Here is a 22,910-nt window from a genome sequence, read left to right on the forward strand (position 1 = left end):
TCTCTCTATAAGTGATACTAAATTTTAGGTATTTAATACTATTTAAATAAGGATTTTTTGTTCTGTAGCATTAATATTGTATCAAATATCAATATGTATATTTGATACCAATATATTTAGAGCTATATATGAATTTTCATGTAGTTTGACATAGAAAATCATATTGTTTGCCTTCTTGGTTTGTAATGGTTTTTTTTCTTCAGTCAAACGTTATGAAATAGGTCAAAAACAAGAAGACGTGACTTAAGGTCAAGTCTTCCTACTTCTGGTGAAATGTAGGAAGCAGGGAGTAGATGGAATGTGACGAGTAAAAGACTTAAATCCAGAGGATCTCAAGTGGTAATACAAAGGAATATTGTGTTACGGAACTATCTTCCTGGAACTTGAATTAGGGAGAGAATCCCTGTATGGAGTGTACTTCTGCAAACAAAGTGCTTAAGGAAATAGTGCTTCCTTCAATCTGTTTCTTTAGATTTGTATCAGATTAGGGAAATATAGGCCATTTATTGAACTTTTCATTGAAGTAACATATCTGAGTGTTAAGAATGGCTCTTGAGACAAAAGTATATCTTGCTTACTTTACTTGTTTTTATGTATGATTTGTTAATAAAAATTAATAGTAAGCTTCATGTGACAAATTATTTTATTTAAACATTCTGTTAAAATGAATTCAATTTTTAAAGTAAAATTCCAGAATGTCAGTTAAATGCAGCCCTGTCTATATTCTTGCAAGGGAAGGCAAATTCTTTGAATCCAAGAGGACAGGAGGAAATATATATACACAAAACATTTTATCAAGACCTGAACATGCATGCCCACGTGTGCGCATGTTTTGGAGTTAAAGGAGATGGCTAGGTGATGATAGGATAACCTGACTATAAAGAACTCAGTTATACCTCAGTTTTCTTCTTTCAGTCTAGAATCCTACAAGGATATGAACCAGCTAATCAATATCGTAGATAGCACCTGGGAGAAGATATCTATATTAGGTTATTGGTTTTCTACAATTAATTATGTTTAAGTTCAACAACTATTGGCCATCCATTGGGACATAGACATAACTTTATTACATACAATACCTCTTTTATTGAGATTATTACTTTAACAGAACAGTGATGATGTATTTCTTTCTTCTTTATAGGGTTATTCCCATTGTGTTGATGTTTATATAAAGCAGTGCCAGGAGGTAACATAACAGTAGACTTTATTTATTTATTGGACTTTATTTTATGCCAAATTGTGTTTTAAAAAATATGTATTTACTATGTAAAATGCCTCTGCTGTTTAGGGTGCTTACTTGAGAAATGACATATTTGAAGATGCAGCAATACTCTGTCAACGGGTGAACAAACAAGTTGGCGATATCTTCAGTAATCCAGAAACAGTACTGGCTAAACTTATTCAAAATGTGTTTGAAATAAAACTACAGGTAATTTTAAATAATGACTAAGTAGTTTTTAAAAGCAATATGTGATTTATTTTATCTCTACATTGTGAAAGTTTTTAAAAAATTAGTTTACTTATGTAATGCCCTTAGGAATAGTAATCTTATTCGGTGAAGGGGAAAGGGATGACAATGTCACGCTTTCTGAAAAATATTTTGTTGTTCACCATGAAAATATGCTAATCACTAAGTGTCATCAGAACATATGTTCAAATTTTGTGTACCAATAGTAGTAGTAGTAATAGTAGTAACAGGTTGAGTACGGTGGCCTCAGGTTTTTATTTTTATTGGGTCCTCACCTTAACCAATAGATGGCATTTGTGAAATTGAATGAGAATTACAAGTGCAGTCTGCAGGGTTTTTTATAATAGGGTACTACATAAAAAGAAAAAACGCCCAAGAATTTAATTTACAATCTTTACTCCCATAGTACTATACTTTAAGGCAACATTTTCTAACCTATGTTTGCCGCTAGATTAAGGAACATTAAATAAGTGTTTGTTTTTAAAACACAATTCAGGACTTTTAATAGCCTTTCAAGGTATTAATATATTCGTGATTTTCTAGAGTGAGGTTGTAATGTGCAGCATTCCCCAATTTTGCAGTAATGCCTGTTGATGTCTCAAGGAACATTAGTGTTACCCAGACCACAATTTGGTAAATGCTACTTTAAGGAATTAACTATATTGGTATAGCCTCAGGTTTTGTTTCTTTGGGTTTTTCTTGTTGTTATTGTTAAAATGTACTTCATGAGTCGGGATGGGCTGTTTTCTCAAAAAAAAAAAATTTGAAATTCTTTTTTTTTAATTTATTGGGGTGACAATTGTTAATAAAATTACATAGATTTCAGGTTTACAATTCTGTATTACATCATTTATAAATCCCATTGTGTGTTCACCACCCAGAGTCAGTTCTCCTTCCATCGCCATATATTTGATCCCCCTTACCCTCATCTCCCACCCCCCACCCTGAAATTCTTAATACTTATTTGCAAGACTGATATAGACATACAAATAAATATAGCAGTAAAAATTAAAAACCTATTTTCTTTTTGTTTTATATTGTTTTATTTTCTGTGCATTGCCTTTTCCATTGGATTATAAGTTAGAACAGTTTAGAATGTGGAGTAATTTTAGAGGGAAAAAATCTTGATTGTGTAATTTAATATTTACTTAATTGATATTAATGTTGACTTTTTTTTTTTAGAGTTTTGTGAAAGACCAGTTAGAAGAATGTAGGAGGTCTGATGCAGAGCAGTATCTCAAAAATCTCTATGATTTATATACAAGGTATGTTTTTAATTATTAGAAAAATAACATCTCAGATGTTATTTTTTTTCTAAATGAAAAATGAGGAAGTATTCAGGTATTTTTGAATAACAGTTTGTCGGACAGCAAATATGCCTTTTAGCGTTAAATGCTTAGTTGCATAGATTAGTATTGTACAAAAGCAGCATTCTTAGTACATTAATTTAAGGAATTGGATATATGCTTTATATTAATGTACTTTAATGAAACATAAACCTTTGTTTACTTTGTGTAAACTAAGACTTGAGAATTTTGTTTCTGATTTTAATTATAAGCTAATTCACTGTTCTTTTTTTTTCTTGAAGAATTACTATGATTACATTTATCTACAGTTAAAACTTTATAAATTGACAAAGGAAGTTACAAATTCTTAAAAGAAATGACAATTTCAGCTTGAAGTCTGATGTGAGAATCTGTCTTGGTCTTTTGTAAAGGGCATTGTTAACACTTAGAAATATTATTTGAAAAGCTTCATATGGAATTTTTACCCAACCCTATTGCTATTATTCTTCAGTGTCATTATTTTGGGAAGATGGTTTTCAAAAGTAACCATAATTCAGAAGTTTATATCAACAACAACATTTTTGTGAGCCTGTCTTCAACAATGGGAAACAGAAACTTAGAGGAAAGTCCTCATGGACAAAGAGAAAAAAGAATGAACAGGAAATAGACCTCTCAGTATTCTGGCTTGAGTACCATGTCATGAATGGCATTAGGGCATACTTGAAGCCATTCGACCGCTTGTTGCCATTTATAGACTGGTTGATTGCTTCAGTTTCCTCTTCTAGGTCATTCCTAGGAGTTTATGAAAGTTTTCAAAACCATAATGTTGTTTGAAATGGTCATTCTACTTTACATATAACCCTTATAGCTGCTTTCTGCTTTCTTAGTACCATCTCAGGGTTTAAAAAATAGTGGTTTAACATAGGCTGTTAAAGTCATATTGTAAAAATATATATATTTCTTAGTATTGTTACTATACCTAAAATATATATTAATCTTTTTTTCCCCCTTTTCCATGAAAAGAACCACAAATCTTTCCAGCAAGTTGATGGAGTTTAACTTAGGTACTGATAAACAGACTTTCTTGTCTAAGCTTATCAAATCCATTTTCATTTCCTATTTGGAGAACTATATTGAGGTGGAGACTGGATATTTGAAAAGCAGAAGTGCTATGATCCTACAGCGCTATTATGATTCAAAAAACCATCAAAAGAGATCCATTGGCACAGGAGGGTGAGTGCTTTTGTTAAACATCATAGTTAAAACTAAAGACATGAAGAACTTTATTATATGTTTGGACAAATGTCAAATATTGACAATTGTTGGAATTTTCTGAAGAACTCTTTTAACTCAGTTTGTTTATACTATTGATCAAATCCTGTCTCACGAACCACATGTTCAAATAGCCTAATATAACATGATTAAGCTGTAAAGTAGACTATCAGTATTATAAAGAATTTGATAGTTTCTTTTATATTTTCAGACTCAGTAAATTATTCCAGGTTATTAACTCGGAAGCATATCATTTTTTTGTTGATTGTTGAAGGTGTGGAAAAAACAGCAAATAGTTCACAATTTAGGTACTCTGAGTTTTTTAATGACTTGTGCATAAAATTATTTAATATTAATACCTTAAAACTTGTGATTATTCACATACTAGAAGAAAGTGATTTGTTGTAAGATTTGGTGGCACCTCAGTAATCCAGATCTCAACTGTCTAGAATCCAGTTGATTTTAGGGTGAAGCAGAATGACTTCTGTGTGTGGAGCCATATTATTGGGGTCCAGAGTCCACATACTTACATACCGAAATCAGTTTCTTATTTTCCAGTTTGTCATATATTAAATAATGATCAGGGAGAAGTTAGGAATAAAAAGTGACAGCTGAAAGGCAGTAGCAAATAAAGGAAGGGAAAAACTAAAGACCAATCATAACAATTTAAAAAAAAATTAGTTTGCAGTAGTCTGGAGTTGTATATTCTAGGAACAAAAAAAACAAAATCTTCCAATGATACCACCAGACAATAAATGTTCAAAGTGAGCCTTAGTCATTTAGAAAAGCTAAATTATGTTTAATATATCTTGTTTAACAATAATGAAGAAATGTGCAGTATGTTTAAATGTATTTTTAAAATATTAAAATTTTAAAGTTTATTTTAAGCAGGACCATTAGTTACCTGGAATATTAACTTAACTGGAATAGCCCACTTCCAGTGAAACCAAACAAGGAGTTTTTAGCTGTTGAGTCAGAATTGTAGAGCTGAAAGAGACTTGAGAGATCATAACCCCAAATCTAATTGTTCAGATGAAAGTCTTCTGCTTAGAGATTTAAGACTTGCTTCACTTTATAGAAGTAATTATTAGAATTAGAACTTTTAGGTTCTCCTGGCTATTGGTCCATTTTTCTTTGTTGATGTATACTAAGTTTGAGACTACTTGAAATTTATGTAAAGTGTTCTTTTTTTCATTTGTTGATATAATGCACTAGTATTCAAGATTTGAAAGAGAGAATTAGACAACGTACCAACTTACCATTGGGGCCAAGTATTGATACTCATGGAGAAACCTTCCTGTCCCAAGAAGTGGTAGTTAATCTTTTACAAGAAACCAAACAAGCCTTTGAAAGATGTCATAGGGTAAGAGTAATTGTAAATTCATTTTATTTATATATAATTATGTATTTTAAGTTTTGCCTTGTTTATACTAAGATATAAATCTGCTCTCTGGTTAGGAACGACTATTTTTTGCATTAAAAATATAGAGGATTTTTGTTTTAGAGAACAGAATTATTTAAAAATTATTTAGAAGTACATTTGTAAAAATGTTACAATATGGCACATCTGGGTGGGTGATGGGTATATTTGGTACAGTAATATCTTTACTTTCTGAATGCTGGAAATATGTTAAAATATTTTTAAAGCCTCAGATCATCTAACACGAAGCTGTCAACATATTTATTGTTTGAATCATAGCATCTAACTCTAAATCATGACCTTGTGTCTGGAAATTCACAAGATTGAAATTCAGTTCAATTTAGTGTAGACTTTCTTGTCCAAGCTAATCAAATCCATCTTTATTTCCTATTTGGAGAACTATATTGAGGTGGAGACTGGATATTTGAATCTGATCTAACAAATATTATTATGTGTTTACTTTGTACCAGCTGCCATATTAGATTAGACACTGAGGATATAAATATTAGACAAATACACTACCTTTGAATAGTGTGGCGAAAGATGGTAGACATATAAAGAATTAGTACAAGGTAGCTATGCACGGTTGGGACCAAAGAGAAAGCAACTAGCTCTGCCTGGGTAAGAAATGGAGGAAGAGTATTTATCAGGGAAGACTTAAAAGAGAAGGGGACATTTGAGTCCTGTGTCTTGAAAGCAAAATAGGAAATCTTTAAGAAGATGATTCTGGCAGGCTGTTTTAGGTAGAGAGGATAGTACATGTACAAAGATATATACACAGATCAATCACGCAGCATGAAATGCTTGAAATAAAAATGTACGTGGGAAGAGTAATAAGAGAGGAGGTTGAACAGGTAGACAAAAACTCTCTATATGCCATGCTTAGAAATTTGCACTTGACCTTGTAGATGTTGACGGCAACTTTAAAGGATATTAAAAATGGCAGTGTAATGAACAAGCAGGCTGGTATTTTTTTCCTTTCTTTTTTAAGAAATAACTTTGAGATATCATTGCCATTCAGTAAACTGCAAATATTTAAACTACACAAGTTAGTACCTGTGATAAATTATGTATACATTTGTGAATCTATAACTACACACAAATTATGAATAATGAACATATCCATCATCCCCAAAACTTTCCTTTTGCCCTGTTAATAATCCTCCTTTCCTTTCCCTCCTCTTCGATCTTCAGTCAGCCACTGATCTGCTTCATATCATTATAGATCAGTTTTTAAAAAGAAGGGGACATTTTAATTTTTTTTAAAGAGGAAAGGCAGCAATATTTTTATTGGTGTTTTATATATTTATCTTACTACAAAAACATTACCTATTTACTAGAGAAAAGTTTCAAAGTACAAAATGGTATAAAGGAAACTAAAAACCCTCTTGTAATTCCAGTACCAGTTACTCTTACCTTTTGACATATCTTCCAATTCATACATTAAAAATAGGGTTAAGATTACAAAATAAGTATGAATTTATAATTTTGGATCCCATTTTTTCACTTAACATTGTTTTTCTCTATTAACTAAGAAAAAAATGCTGCAGAATTTAGTTTTGAATAGGTGTATCATGTTCCATCATTTGGGTATTTTCCCCTATTTCAATAGCAGTTTTCAACATTGGAAATAGCATTGTGATAATTTTTGTGGCAAATCAGTTTAAATTTCAGATTATTCTCTCTACGTAAATTTCTAGAAGGGGAAAAAGACACTGATCCTTTAAGGTCATACCTTCCTTGATCGTTTTTTTTTTTAATAGTTAGACATTTATCACTTATATCCCTCACACAGTGATAAACCCCCTTCTCCTATCTACTACCCCCTCTGACATCACACAGAGCCATTACATTTCCACTGTCTCTACTCCCAATGCTGTACTCCACTTCTTGTAACTATATATATATATATATATATATATATATATATATATATATATAAATAAAATTATAGTTGACGTTCATTATTGTTCAGCTTTAGCTTCAGGTGTACAGTGCAGTGATCAGGCATCTACATCATCCCTGAGGTGGTCTCAAGAAGGGGACATTTGAAGACTGTCTTGAAAGCTAAATAGGATGTCTCCAAGAAGTTGATTAATTTTCTAGACTTTTTGTTATAAATGGGCTTATAGTATGGTATGTGCTTGTGTTTCTGGCTTCTTTCACTTAGCATAATTATTTTAAGATTCATCCATTTGTGTGTATGTTACTTTTTGTTGCTGAGTTGTATTTCATTGCATGAATATACCAGAATTTGTTTAACCATTTACCTATTGATGGACTTCCAGATTGGTCCTAGTGTTTGACTATTATGAATGAAGTTGCTATGAACGTTCGTCTGTCTTTATGCAGACAGTGCTTTTATTTCTCTTGGGTATATACTTAGTAGCAATATGATAGTAGTGACTTGGTATTTTTTTTAAGAAACTGTTTTCCAAAGTTGTTTCATTTGACGTTACTACCAGCAGTGTGTTAGTGTTCCATTTGCTCCACATGATTTCCAACATTTGGTATGATCAGTCTTTTTAATTTTAGACAATTGAATAAGGTGTGTAGTGATACCTCATTATGGTTTTAGTTTGAATTTCCTATGACTAATAATGTTGAATATCTTCTCATGTCTTTGTTTGCCATCCATATATATGCTTTGGGGTTGTTGTTTTTTTGTTTTGGGGGGATTTTTTTGGTCCATTTTAAAAATGGGTTGTCTGTTAATAGTTTCTTTTGATAACTCTATATTCTTTAATGCTTGTTAAGAGCATCTGTGAGCAAAGAAAGGGAATGAGAGTTGCGGTAGAGAGACTGATGAAGGGTAAAGGTTGGAGTGGTATTAAGAAGACCAGGAAGGGAATTGAGAAATACCAAATTTATGTTTGATTATAAATACCAGTATTTATAATCAGTGGAGATTTAGCAGATTTAAGGTGGGTTATGCATTTCAACTCCCAGCTGTGTATATCAGATAATAAGCATTACTCTGAGAGCTCGCGTGAATGGAGATTAAAAATAGGCAACAATCAATTGATAAATAATACAAGAAGCAATTATAAGAAGTAGAGAGGTAATTTTCTAACTTTTAAAGAAGGATTTTATTTCCTCAGCATGACTACTACCGTGTTTCCCCAAAAATAAGACCTAGCCGGACTATCAGCTCTAATGCATCTTTTGGAGCAAAGATTAATATGAGACCCAGTCTTATTTTAATATTTAATATTTTAATATTTAATACTTATATTAAAATAAGACTGGGTCTCATATAATATAATGTAACATAACATAATATATAATACTGGGTCTTATACTAATTTTTGCTCCAAAAGACGCATTAGAGCTGATTGTCCAGCTAGGTCTTATTTTCGGGGAAACGGTAATAATGTTTTTACTGAGTTAATCAGCAGCAGCATTAACATCAAAATGGACATTTATTATTGTGGGCTTACTGTGTGCCAAACACTGCGCTTAAAAGTACTTTACATGCATTTTCATATTTTATTCTCACCTTAAGTATAGGATATAAGTCTATTCATATTATTCCCATGTTACAGATGAGGAAATTAAGGCTTGGTAGGATTAAATAACATCTTAGTGGTTCATTCAACCAAAAGTGATGAAACTGGGATTTGAACTGGTCATATTTTATAGTGCATCTGTTTTTGATTTCCTCATCCCCACCCTCCGATAAAATAAAGAATACTTTTTGTTCTGAGTTTTGCTAGAATACCCTTTGTTCATTTGGTGGCTCTCAAACTTTTTTGACCATGACCCACAATAAGAAACGCATTTTACATGGCAGCCCAGTGTACATTTGCTGTATGTGTTTATGTGTGCGTGAGAGAGAGAGAGAGGGAGAGAATTTCACGACTACAGTTGGTTTTACTGTGTACATTATGCTTTATTTTCTATTGGTTCTCTCTTCTCTCTTTCTGATCACAATCCCCTAATGGACTGCAATCCAAGTCAGAAAAACCTTGATCTACTAACGCAGTAGTGTTGTAGGCAAATACAGAGCATTGTATGTACATAAGAGGCATTGAGGGTGGGGAGGAAGAGGTGTAAGTTACCATTTTGATACCTGAATACTGCCTATGTCTTATACAATGTTGATTGCTGGAAAAAAAACCAAGTTGTCTTTTTTTAAAGGTAGACTTGAGCTGTGATGTATTTGGTTTTTGTTTTTAAAGCTCTCTGATCCTTCTGATCTACCAAGGAATGCCTTTAGAATTTTTACCATTCTTGTGGAATTTTTATGTATTGAGCATATTGATTATGCTTTGGAAACAGGACTTGCTGGTAAGTATATTTCTGTTATCCTTTGTATTAAATTCCTTTGATCCTGCTTGCATATGCATAATGTTGTTTTTATATATTCAACTCTATATGTCAAATTCAGTTCAGTGCAATGAATAATGCTTTTTGAGCTTCTGTAATGCAAGGATTTGCCAGGTGCCAAAAGCTATACAAAGACACAGTTCTCTCATAGTACTTACTACATCGAGATGGGCAGGGTAAGCTACATAAATCACTACAGTATATGGCAGAATGTAGTAAGTACCATGCTATAAGTTATAAAATGTCAAGGGAACAGAAATGAAGGTGACATCAATTCTGGTTAAGGCAATTGAGTAATGAAAGGAAAATATTTGAAAATAAGTCTAGAAAGGAATAGATTCATATTAAAATTTTTCTTTTGCTTTGGGTCTTTTGGATTTACTGGTATTAATAGTGTATTAATGATTTCTTCCCTAAATTCCAGTGCTGCTAATCCATTTGCCTCCTTAACCTATCCACCTGTTCCGTGTGCATCTCAAATTTAACAAATCCCAAATGAAACACTTTATCTTCCACCTAATCCTGTTCCTCTCCCATTCTTTCCCATGTCTTTAAAAGGCATTACTATTTACCAGTTGCTCAAGTCCCAAACCCAGGAGTTGCCAGAATTCTTCCTTTTCTTCAACTGTGATATATACTTCCCAAAATAACTCAAATTCATCTACTTTTCTCCATCTCCACTGATGCCACTCTAATTTAGACACCATCTCTGTCCACTCCTAACCGGTCTCCCTGTGTACATCCTTGACTCTCCAAATTACTGACTGAAGCAGTTTGATTATCATTATCCTGTTTAAGATCCTTTAGTGTCTTCCTATTACTCTTAGGGGGAAAACAACAACAAACTCTTTACAAAAGCTTGGCTTTTGAGCCAGTCTCCTTATGTATTCATCCTCATCTCCTATTGCATTTCCCTTCTCTACCCCAGGCACTCTGACCTTCATTCTTTTTCTTTATTCAGGCTCTTGGCATGTGATGTTTCCCATCCCCCAAACCCTTTACCTTCAGCTCTTATGTCTGTCTGGCTTTTCAACCTTCTTATCTCAACTAAGACATCACCTACTGAGAGAGGACTTTGTTGATCATCCTAGTTAAGTAGCCCTCCTCTCCCAGCCTAGTTACTCATTATGTCGTCATTGGATTAACTTTTTTCATAGTACTTACCACAGTGACATTTTCATCTGTTAATGTCTGTCTCCACTCACCAGAATTCATTCATTCAACACGTACTTAACTAAGTGCCTAATTCTGCACTCATGGAGCTTACATTCTTGTGGGAAACATAGCCAAGTGACTAGGAAGAAGAATAAAATTGAGTAAGATAGAAAATAGTAATGGGGAGAGATGGGATGAGGAATTGAAGGGCACAGGGCTTTTTTAGAAAGGATGGTCAGAGAAAGCCTCTTTGAGGAGACATAAACCAGAGTGAAGGAGTAAACTGAATATTTGGAGAAATAGTATTTTAAGTAGAGAGAACAACATATAAGCTCTTGTGGGTAGGACTCTTATCTGTCTTATTCACCATTATAGTCTAGCACCTAGAAAGCACATGTAGCAGATTCTCAAAAAATACTTATTGACTGTATATAACATCATTCTGTAAAGTTTCTGACTTTGAAGCAAGTTGTCCATAATTTAGTAACCTGGTGGTTTATTCTTTCTCACTTTTTTATATAGTTGTTCTCATGGTGTAGATGAGCTTTGTATCCCACTTTTTTTGGTTTGTTTCTTAATTACAGCAGACTCTTGACATCAAGTATTTAATATTTGCCATTTGCAAATGATTTAAAGATGTGGTAATTTGTATTGGGATAATAATACTCACCTCAAAGATGTGAAGATTTAAAAAGATAATGAGAAAAAGTAACATGAATTTGAATCCATATGGTATGAAGGATTTCTTCTTTAGCTAGTATGGAAATCTAGCATCTTCATTTTAACAGCAGTATTTACAATTTGGAAAGACTTAGAAAATTTCATGGTAGGATAAGAATGTCCCTTATATTCATAAATATTTTCCGTGCATCTATTTAGTTTCTACTGCTATTGTTTTTAGTGATTATATAAAATTCTGTGATACACATATGTGTAAAGTTTAACCATCCCTATTATTTAGACATGTTGGATCTTTTCAACAATTTAGTAACATAAATAATACTACAATGAACAGTGTAAAGTTTAAAGTGTCTTCTTTGTTTTGAATTATTTTCTTTGGATAAAATCCCAGAAGTGAAATGACCAGATCAAAGTGTGTTACAATTTTTTAAAAATTTCTATATATATATAAACTGTTTTCCTAAAGGATTTTTCTCCCATTAATTTACACTGCTACTGGTATATATGACTATCAGATTTTCTGTACATCATCGAATATTCTTTTAAGGCTTTAATAATTTAGTGGTTAAAATATGCATAAATATTGCCTTAATTTTCAACTCTGTCATCAGTAGCAAGGACTAGTATTTCCTACATGTGTATTGACTTTATTTTTGTCTCTTATAAGTTTGTGTTGGAGGCTTTAATTTTCCTACCATTTTCCTAAGAAAAATAGTGAAGTGTATTCATGGCTCAGGTCAGTCATTGGGCACAAGAGAGTGGGAAAGGGAAGGAGAAGGTATAGTTCAAGATGATTCATTAATTGATTTATTTTTCAGTCTATTCAGCAAATTATGAAGATTGAGTAGATGGTGAAAACTTGGATGAATTTTCTCACATTATTAACAAGCTTAATTTTACTCTTCTGTCCACGAAAATAATTGCTGATGTATTAAAACAGCAGTTACTTTTATTCATGTTGTATATGTAAAACCACATTCTTTTTTCTGTTTCCAAGATGAACTTCCTGAAGTATGATTCTAACATATACATGCCTTCCAATTTTAGGAATTCCTTCTTCAGATTCTAGGAATGCAAATCTCTATTTTTTGGACGTTGTGCAACAGGCCAATACTATTTTTCATCTTTTTGACAAGCAGTTTAATGATCACCTTATGCCACTAATAAGGTTAGTCAAATTGTCTGATTTCCATTGGTATTTCAGTGAAGATTACAATATTCCACATATGTTTTTGTTAAATTTTAAAAGTAATACATGTTCATAAAAACATCAAACAGGACAGGAAGGTGTGAAATAAAAAGTAAAAGTCCTTTTCCTTTTTCCTTGCCTGTCTGTTTTCTCTTTCTACTGTGGTATTATTTTTGTTGTACTTGAAAAGACTGAATATGTCATCAACCTGTATCTGATGTGAAAGAGGACCTCTAGCTTGTACCTATTTATTATAATATAAAAACATGCAACACAAATTTTATGAGATTAATAGGACAGGCTTTGATGAGGCATTAAGTAAGGTTTAGTTTATATCTTCCTATCAATTTACATGAACTTTTAAAGCACATGAGGATTAAGTAAGGTAATGTATATGTTATCATGTTTTATAAAATTGTATGGGTAGTACTATTTTTTTTTTTTTTTTAAAGATTGTATTGGGGAAGGGGGGAAGGGGAACAGGACTTTATTGGGGAACAGTGTGTACTTCCAGGACTTTTTTCCAAGTCAAGTTGTTGTCCTTTCAGTCTTAGTTGTGGAGGGCGCAGCTCAGCTCCAGGTCCAGTTGCTGTTTTCTAGTTGCAGGGGGCACAGCCCTCCATCCCTTGCGGGACTCGAACTGGCAACCTTGTGGTTGAGAGCCCGCGCTCCAACCAACAACTGAGCCATCCGGGAGGCAGCTCAGCTCAAGGTGCCGTGTTCAATCTTAGTTGCAGGGGGCAGAGACCACCATCCCTTGCGGGACTCGAGGAATTGAACTGGCAACCTTGTGGTTGAGAGCCCACTGGTCCATGTGGGAATCGAACTGGCAGCCTTCGGAGTTAGGAGCACGGAGCTCTAACCGCCTGAGCCACTGGGCCGGCCCCACTAGTACTATTTTTAAAGAGGAAAAATATTCTTATAAAAGATAAAATTCTAGACACTTTGTTATAAACAAATATGCCAAGAAATTAATCCAGAAGCAATCTCAAAAATAAAAGATCACTTATGATGTCTGAATCATACTTTGAAAGGAAATTTACTTTTTAGAGAGCTATAATAAAGTCACATAAAGAATTCACATAACTATTGTGGGTTGCATATTCCTTAATATTTTGGGTCTTTTTGACATTTATATAGCATTCAGAAGACAAATATGATTTCCAAGTTTTTGTTTTTCATGTAGGAAAGCTAAATACAACTGGATTGGCAGTTAGTCTCCAAATTTTAATTAGTACAATATACTGTGTTTTTAAGACTAGTGATATTCTCTGAGTTTTCTTAACTATTATACCAGATATTTAATTAAAAAGGAAACCAAATAATCCCAAAATTTCAAAATTATATTTTTATTAGTATATTGTTAAGGGATGTTTCCTCTGAGATGTAAGTAACAAATCTAAATCTTCGTCTTCTCTATGAACTGGTTGAATTTTCCTAGTGTGACTATTATAATAATTGGGCATAGTGAATTCTAAGTACAGTTGACCCTTGAACAATGAGGAGGTTAGAAGTGCCAATCAACAACCCCCCACCACACCCCTTACCCCTACAGTCTAAAATTTGTTTATAACTTGACTCCTCTGAAACTAGCTACTAATAGTCTACAGTTGACCGGAAGCCTTACTGGTAGATAAATAGTAGATTAACACATGTTTTGTATATTATATGTATTATGTACTGTATTCTTACAATAAAGTAAGCTAGAGAAAATGTTATTAAGAAAATCATAAGGAAAAGGAAATATATTTACTATATTTATTGAAAAAAATGCACATTATTAGTGGACCCATACATTTCAAACCCATGTTGTTCAAGGTCATCTGTAATTACTTACGTGGTTTTTGGATTTGTGAGTCTATTAAAATTATGTGTATGTGTTTATAAATGTATATAGCAATACACATATGCACATGAAAAACTTTTAGAATTGTAAGGCTACTAATGTGATTTTTTTTTCTTTAAATATTCAATAGCTCTTCTCCTAAGTTATCTGAATGCCTTCAGAAGAAAAAAGAAATAATTGAACAAATGGAGATGAAATTGGATACTGGCATTGATAGGCAAGTTGTTAGTTTTACTTTTTCTCTTACATTTTTAAAAATTGTAAAAACACCATTATAGCAGCATAAAACTGGTTTTCAGAGAAGAAAAGATTTTATCTTAATTTCACCGTCCTGCTATAATGTTTGACTTTATTTTTACATGTTGTTTTCATCCTTATTAGATTTTTTTTTATTGGATACCCAAGCTTATTATTTCTCAAACTCAGTATGTTTATTTTTTTAATTTTCAGGTGTACAATAGATTTATTTTTAAACCAGATTCAGTTGAAAGCCTTTTTTTGTAACGCCCCTACTCCTTCTCCCTATCTCTTTCCCTCCTCCCAAACTCCTTAAAAATGGTATGTAACATAGAGGATTTTATTTTCATTTAGAAATTACAGGCTTATATCTGAAATGCTTTAAGTAAACATACTAATTTTCTAAAGGTAACTTCCATTAAGTGAGTGCAAACTCTACATTCAAAGATTTTTTGTAATATTTATTGTAGTTAATTACCTATTCATAGTGTAGAGCAGTGGTCTCTCTTTTTTCTGAGATGATAGTGGGCATATATTTATTGATGATGATAATAGCTACCCTGTATCAAGTATTTGCTATATGCCAGGCACAGTGCAAGGAACTTTACCTGATTGATTATTAGGTAGAAAGTATCTTTCCATTTTACAGATGAGGAAGTGGAGGCTTAAAGTAATTTGCTCAAGATCACAGTTTCTGGTGGTAGAGCTGGGACTCAAATTCTAAAGCCCATGCTACTAGGTTTGGGCATATCGTTTTAATTTACTGTAATTATATTCCTTTCTTTTCCATTCAAGAAAGCATGTTCAAATGCAGTGTGTTATCGTGCTGTTCTAAAGATAACCTGGAATCCACTCTAATTTATAAAAAAGTAAATAATTTTTACTTTCTCAATAGTAACAAACTTACAACTCACCTCCACTTATCTTCTTATTAAGATCAAGAACTACCATAGAGTATGTGATAATAAGGGAAAGAAAAACAAAATGGGAAAATAAAACTGGAAAATGTAAGGATATTACAGAATTAATTACTGAGATGAGTTTACTGAAGAACTAATCCTTAGAAGAATCCTAACAACTAGGCTCTCTGTTTTTAGTCAGAGCTACATGAGGTTATACATACGCAGAGGTTCAGTTAATAAAATTATAATGTATACATATACATTATGTACATTATAATTATCACTTTAAGAAGTATGTATTTTCCTAACTAAAGCCTTCATATTAACTTAAGTTGTTTCTTCTTGCTTTGCCTCAGAATACCTGAAAATCACATTTGGGAGGTGGGGATCTTGAATATGTTAAGCCTTCAAAAGTACAGGAAATACATATTTTCTAATTGTTTTCTTGATATATATTAGGTAATTTCTTTTCATCTTTCCATATAAGTCTTAGTCTCAAAGTCTTTGCATGAGTTGTCTAGTTGAAGTCACAGTGGTCTGCGGTGGTCTCTTGAATGTAAACTTCTAATTCTCCTTTACTTATGTATAGTGAGGCCTAGAGGTGAGCTCAGCATTCACCTGCATCCTTGCTGATATGTTCAGACCAATATCCATCTACTGTTAGGCCAGAATTCCTTTGATTTTGAAGCTCGCATCATCTTCCCTTTGCTATTGTTGTTGTCGCTCAGTCATTTATGGCAGTTTCCTACATTTATTGAGGATTTGGACATCTGACTCATAGTTTTTCTTTTAACCTTATGTCTTAGGTTATTTCTACTTCCATGTATGTGACCCATTCGTTTTCTTGATCATCTCCACTTTAGCTGCCTACTTTCATATCCTACCGTTATCATTGGTATCAAACTTTGAACCTCAATACCCTACTCAATGCCCACAATCTCCTATTCTTCCAGCTACACATACCTGCTTTCTTACCTCAGCAGGAACTCTAGCCCTTAATAGCTTTTGCCAATCTGTTACCGTTTTGCTAGTTTTACTTTATTCATTATTGTGCTTTGATTGCTTGGTCCATGTCTTGAATTATTCTCTCATAATTACCCCAAAATCCATTTCCTTTAACCATAACTGTCTTACAGATTCTAAACTCTGAACCAGTGCAGTCTTTTTTATTCCCGTAACTGGGTGGCTGATTGCTGTTGGAAAATATAACATAACTCAAACATTACTGGTGCTGTTACAAACCCATTGTCTCGTTTCTCAGCTAGGTGTCAGTACCACTTGTCTCCTGCTTTTCCTTAGACTGAAACTCATGTTCCTCTTACCTGTTCACAGGCTTCTAATTTTTTTAAGATTCAAGTAAAGTATTGGGCAAATGAATCTTTTCCATTTTGAGCAGGAAGCTAATAAAAAACCAAGAATTCTTTGACACCAAGACCTACTTTTTCTAAAATATACAGTCTACTAATAGTAAAATAGTTTTATGGTGATATGAAATTAAATACTTTTAATTTAATTTAATATAAATAATATAAATAAATTAAATGGATCAAATATATGGTGTTCTTAATTCTCTAGGACATTAAATTGTATGATTGGACAGATGAAGCATATCTTGGCTGCAGAACAAAAGAAAACAGATTTTAAGCCAGAAGATGAAAACAATGTTTTGATTCAATATACTAATGTGAGTAAAATGATTTGATATGCTAGTAAGAGTATCTGCTTTGTTACAATTTTTGTTAACATTTTTATTGGTATATCTTCCCATGCTTTAAATTTTTTTCTTTTATACTTAGAGATTAATGAGGAACTATATGTATTTACTCCTTAGCTAAGCTGATACACATTTCTATATAATAAGTGTAGAAAAAATTTTACAGGCCTGTGTGAAAGTCTGTGCTTATGTAAGAAAACAAGTGGAGAAGATTAAAAATTCCATGGATGGGAAGAATGTGGATACAGTGTTGATGGAACTTGGAGTACGTTTTCATCGACTTATTTATGAGCATCTTCAACAATATTCCTACAGTTGTATGGGTGGCATGTTAGCAATTTGTGATGTAGCTGAATATAGGAAGTGTGCCAAAGACTTCAAGGTATGTATTCACGAACATCTAACTTGTAAATAGGCTCAAGAACATAACTCAGACCATTAAAACTCTGTACTGACTTAAAATCATTATTAAAAATTTTTTAACTTTTGTGATATTGTAGTGAGAAATAACATTTCCTAACTGAAAGGTGTTGTTCTAATCATATTTTCAGTATTAGCACCTTTTTGCTTCGTGCTTTGTTTGAGACAAAGCCATATTTCAGTTCCACAGTCCAAATGACCATGTTGACTTCTATTGCTGATGCTATATATATGTTACACATCAGCAGAATATATTCCTTCTTCGTGTATATCTCTCTAAAATCACTTTTCCTTAAGGTTAAATTATTTAAGGAAAGTGCAAAATTAATGATAATTAGTTCTAGTCCACAAAAGTCCACAAAATGTTACTGTTGAAGAAAATTGACATAATATGAACCTTTTCAAAAAGATTATAACCAAGTTTATGTAACAACTGAAATATTTGAGTTTTAACACGTCAGGAGCTTTTAAAAATTCGAATATATTGAACTCCACATTAGTAAGTACTGACTAAAAGTATGTATGTGAGAAGAATTTGCAAACCAATTGTAACCCTAGAAATTATTTTGTTTCAATATTATTTTTTTCCTTCTCTTATTTCAATTCAGATTCCACTGGTATTACAGCTTTTTGATACTCTGCATGCACTTTGCAATCTTCTGGTAGTTGCCCCAGATAATTTAAAGCAAGTCTGCTCAGGAGAACAACTTGCTAATCTGGACAAGACCATTCTTCACTCCTTCGTACAACTTCGTGCTGATTATAGATCTGCCCGCCTTGCTCGACATTTCAGCTGAGGTTGAACTTTGAAGAGAAATGTGTTATACTTCAGCAGGCCTTGGTTGATAGAAAGCACAGGAGATACGACATAGCCAACATTTTATGGAAAAATGACTGTTTGGGAAAACAGCAGCCATACTTACCCTTGAGATTTTTTTTTGAAGTTTGGACACTACTAGCCATATTTTATTTTTTCCCCTTAAGTTGAATTTTAATTCCACTCTTGAACTTACAAGTTTCAAATTCTGTGAAACTACTCGTCTCGGTTTTCATCCTGGAAAATGTTAGTGTCGGAAGGCAAATGCAATGTTACCAATGTTCTGGTTCATGTTCTTTAATTTAACATATTGCATTGGGAAATTTCACCGTCCTATTTTGTATTAATAATGGGTCAAATACAGTAAAACTACATTTATTATTTGTCAATTTTAATGACATTTTCAGCACTGGTAATTGTTAGTCAAATTATTTTAGGTTTTCCTAGAGAATTTTTGCCTCTTTCAAAAGGTTAACAATCGAGCATAATTTCTGTAGTAGGTTGATTGGATTTTTTCTGAGGTACAACAATAATACTATTCCAAGAAAAATGTTATAAACTAAACTAAAATGATGAAATGTTTTATGTATATATTAGAAATGGATCAAAATACATCTGCTTTCTGGGTAAAAAAAACTTAAAAGTTTACTATTTCTTATTTGGTAAACAAATTTTAAGTCAATGCTAGCAAGAAATTAATAAAACTACCTTATTTTATATTTTGCTTACGATGAGGAGGACCTTAATTAACATAAGGACCGTATTTATTCATTATTTTAATATTATAAGGGAAGTAAAAAAGTGAGGTATAGTCTAAATGGTGCATATTAGAAATACTGATAAAATTTAGCAACAATGCAATCCTTTAATATTTGTTTTAATGCTAAACTGGAATAAGATGGGATGGCTAAACACGCAGGTAGTCTTTTATTTTAAGAGGAATTGGAAATTGATAGATAACGTTCTAAGTCTAGAGACAAGGTTTGCAAAGCTAGTTGGTTTTCAAATCTATAGTTTCTGTCATTATCTTTTTTCAAGGCATTTCTGAATCAATTCCTACTGAATATAGTTCCTTGAATTGGCTTAATATGGTGACATAATAAATCACTTGTAAAATGTTAAACATCAAGTGAAATTTAGAAAGGCCATTACTCTATAACTCTATAAACTTGCTCTCTTAGCTATATGTAGTGTTTCGGCTTCCATTTTGTTCATAGTCTTACAGGAACAGATAAACTTTAATGTTCAACTCATTCTTGGCACTTTTTTTCTTTTAATGTAGGCTTTTTGGCCTAATTTTGGAATACTTTTTTTTTAAGAATATATTTCTGAATGGTCATCCACTTTATGAAAACTTTCAGGTCTAGAGCTACCTACTTGTTTAAGTTACTATTGACTGAATTTTCTTTATTTTCTATTTAGCTCAGTGTTATCAAGGTAAGCAAGAGAAACGAAGTATGCCAACTTTTATCAAAGCATTTTAGGAAATTATGGCAGCTTTAGAAAGCTCTCTAGTTTTCTATTCCTTAGCCAAGGGAGAGCCAGAACAAGTTTTGGATGCGAGAGAAAGTCATATGCTTGTACTATTGCCATTTTAGAAAGCTCTGATGTGAATTTAAATTATACCTCTGTTACTTAAAGCCAACAATTTTAAAGCAGTAGTTTTACTGGACATTTGAACTCTTTGTACACAGTATCAATTTGTAAAAAAAAAAAAGAAAAGGGGGGAAAATCTCAAATAAAACACGAGAGAACATTTTAAGACTTCCAAATCAGAGAAGTGCATAAATTATTTTGTTTGGATTAATTTTTAAAATGTACAGCCTATACTTGTTGCATAGATATTTTGTTAATTATTATGCTTGAGTTCTGTGCAATATTTTCCATTATGTCCATTGATAGGGCAGTGACAAAACTCATAAGTGAATACTTAATTTAGAAGTGTTAACATTAATGTTCAATAAACAAATTCCCTGCAATTGTTTTTATTTTATTTCACTTCATTTTTACATTTTAAGGACATCCATACTAAATTTTATAAATTGTTTTTTATTAAAATTTTTAAGACGTTCCTTATTTTTCATAGCATAGATCTTTTCATTTCCTTTTTTACCAGAAAAATACTTGACTATAAAAATACTTGACAAGATTAGAAATTTCACCTGAACATTCTTTCTCTAAAAAAGAAAAATATTGTTTTAATAGCAATGTGCATTCTTTGTGTTCCAATTTTTAAAGTATTTTTCATATTTATAGTCACTATAAAATTTTGCCCATAATTTATGGCTCAAAAGAGATGAGTAAAATGTTTTTCATATGCCCATGGTAAAATTTTAGGTAGCAGTAATGAGACTTTGTATATTAGTAACTTGAGCCAACTTTTGAATAAGGATAATTTTTGCAATTTTCTGCAATTCCACATGAGGTAACAGGCAATATTTAAGTAATGTTTTAAAGTTTAAAATATGCTCTAAAACACTGCGAATTATTTTTCTAAAACTTGAGTATGTTATGTTTGCATAAAATGATACAGAAACTGAAATACAGAACACAAGCTTAAGAAGGAAGTCTAGCTTCTGTAAGTTATGATATTGAAAAGAGACAGTCAACCAGAGTAAATAAATAGTTCTTATGAAGAATTATTAAATAACAGCTAGATGGATCTTTAGACAGTTGGCTATCTGACTATTTCAATACAATTACTAGCTTCATTTTATGAGTATCACCATGGTTGCAAGTCCCTAGCACCTTACTTGTTTTAAAAAGAGTTGAGAAATAGGTTAATTCATGGTATATTTTAGGCCATTTTATTTCCTCTTTGATTTTAAATATTTCACTAAATATCAGCCTTCCTGCTCACAATGAAATAATTGAATTGTCAGCCAGTAGATTGATTCAAAGTGGAGAATTATACTGCTTCTTTAAAATGCCTTTTTCTCATCTATAATGTTGACTATTTTACAAGTATCGCGATAAAGAGATTTTTGTTTCTAAAATGCCACAGAACCCCTTACGGTGGTCATGTTTATAAGGCAGTGCCTTATAGGGCATGCTTGAACTGTATGTGAGAATAAGGTGCACAATTTGTTAGTGACTTAAAAAGCTCACATCAGGAGGTTTAACTTTTTTTTTAATGCAAAAATATTCTACGTATTACCCATATGTTTCCCATTGACTCAGAAGTGTGAGATGTTTCCTAGAAGGATACTGAATTTCCCTGATTTCTAATGGAGAATTTGACATTCAAAGCATTCTGTGCTTTCATCCAATTAGTTTAACTGTATTTAGTTCCTGTAGTACTTCTTTCTACTTGAGAAAATCTGTCCTGAAATATGTTGTGTAGTTTGGAGGAAAAGACCAATCCATATTGTTAAAAGTAAATAATTCTATATAGAGTGAAAACGGCAATTTTTAAATTGTGATTCATAATAAAGATAATTATAGCTGCATTTATTGAGTTAAGTCCCATGCACTGTGCTAAGCCCTTTGCTTACATTATCTCATTTGATTCCAGAGTAGCCCTAGTGGTTGGGTACTATTAATATCCATTTGACAGATAAAACACCTAAGGCACAAAATGGTTAAGTAGACCTGCTAAGGTCTACAGCTAGTAAAAGGCTCAGATTGAAACCTAAATCTTTTTGCTCACTATTTGTACACTGTTCTCCTTATGTAACATGCAATAGGTCCTTTAGTTTGATAGGCTCCTTGGTTTTGCTTAATCTAATTTTCTTTTCATCCAATGTTTGGTTCTCATTGTGTTTAGACTGAAGTTGATATACAGTGTCAGTATCTAATTTGCTATTGAATTTGTTTAAGTATGTCCAATGTGTGGTCATAGTTTTTAGATTTGGTTTTTAAAATTTTATAAGTGGTCATGAAATTTTAATTGAATATTAATTTGTATCTAATAGAAATATTTAAATCATAAAGTTCTCTTTAGTGAGTATATTATATAATCATAGTACTGTTTCTGCTTAGTCATTTTTTACAGTAGAAAGTGTCCAGGTATTTTGTACCATATTTTGTAACATGGGAGTAAATGACAACTCTATCTTGGAAGATAATGAGAATATCAGTATTTCTGCCTTCAAAAGCAGACTATTTTAATGTCATAAGCTTGCCAATTTTGTTAATTATTTAATGCATTGGTAGCTACAAATGGCTAATGCTG

The 22,910-nt window shown here is 32.2% G+C and overlaps 1 protein-coding gene across 1 annotated transcript in view; it reads left to right on the plus strand.

Annotated features, from left to right (window-relative positions):
* EXOC5 (exocyst complex component 5) overlaps positions 1–20,508 on the plus strand; it is a 40,262-nt gene extending 19,754 nt beyond the window's left edge. Inside the window, exons 8-18 of the mRNA XM_019725787.2 lie at positions 1,142–1,186; positions 1,289–1,429; positions 2,651–2,733; positions 3,778–3,987; positions 5,242–5,389; positions 9,628–9,736; positions 12,659–12,779; positions 14,777–14,863; positions 17,361–17,469; positions 17,666–17,881; positions 18,528–20,508. Coding sequence (XP_019581346.2) covers positions 1,142–1,186; positions 1,289–1,429; positions 2,651–2,733; positions 3,778–3,987; positions 5,242–5,389; positions 9,628–9,736; positions 12,659–12,779; positions 14,777–14,863; positions 17,361–17,469; positions 17,666–17,881; positions 18,528–18,716 — 1,458 coding nt within the window. The 3' untranslated portion in view covers positions 18,717–20,508. The remainder of the gene's footprint in view (positions 1–1,141; positions 1,187–1,288; positions 1,430–2,650; positions 2,734–3,777; positions 3,988–5,241; positions 5,390–9,627; positions 9,737–12,658; positions 12,780–14,776; positions 14,864–17,360; positions 17,470–17,665; positions 17,882–18,527) is intronic.
* The last annotated feature ends 2,402 nt before the right edge of the window (positions 20,509–22,910 follow it).

The sequence above is a fragment of the Rhinolophus sinicus genome, linkage group LG03 (genome assembly GCF_036562045.2).
Source record: "Rhinolophus sinicus isolate RSC01 linkage group LG03, ASM3656204v1, whole genome shotgun sequence".
Lineage (NCBI taxonomy): Eukaryota > Metazoa > Chordata > Mammalia > Chiroptera > Rhinolophidae > Rhinolophus > Rhinolophus sinicus.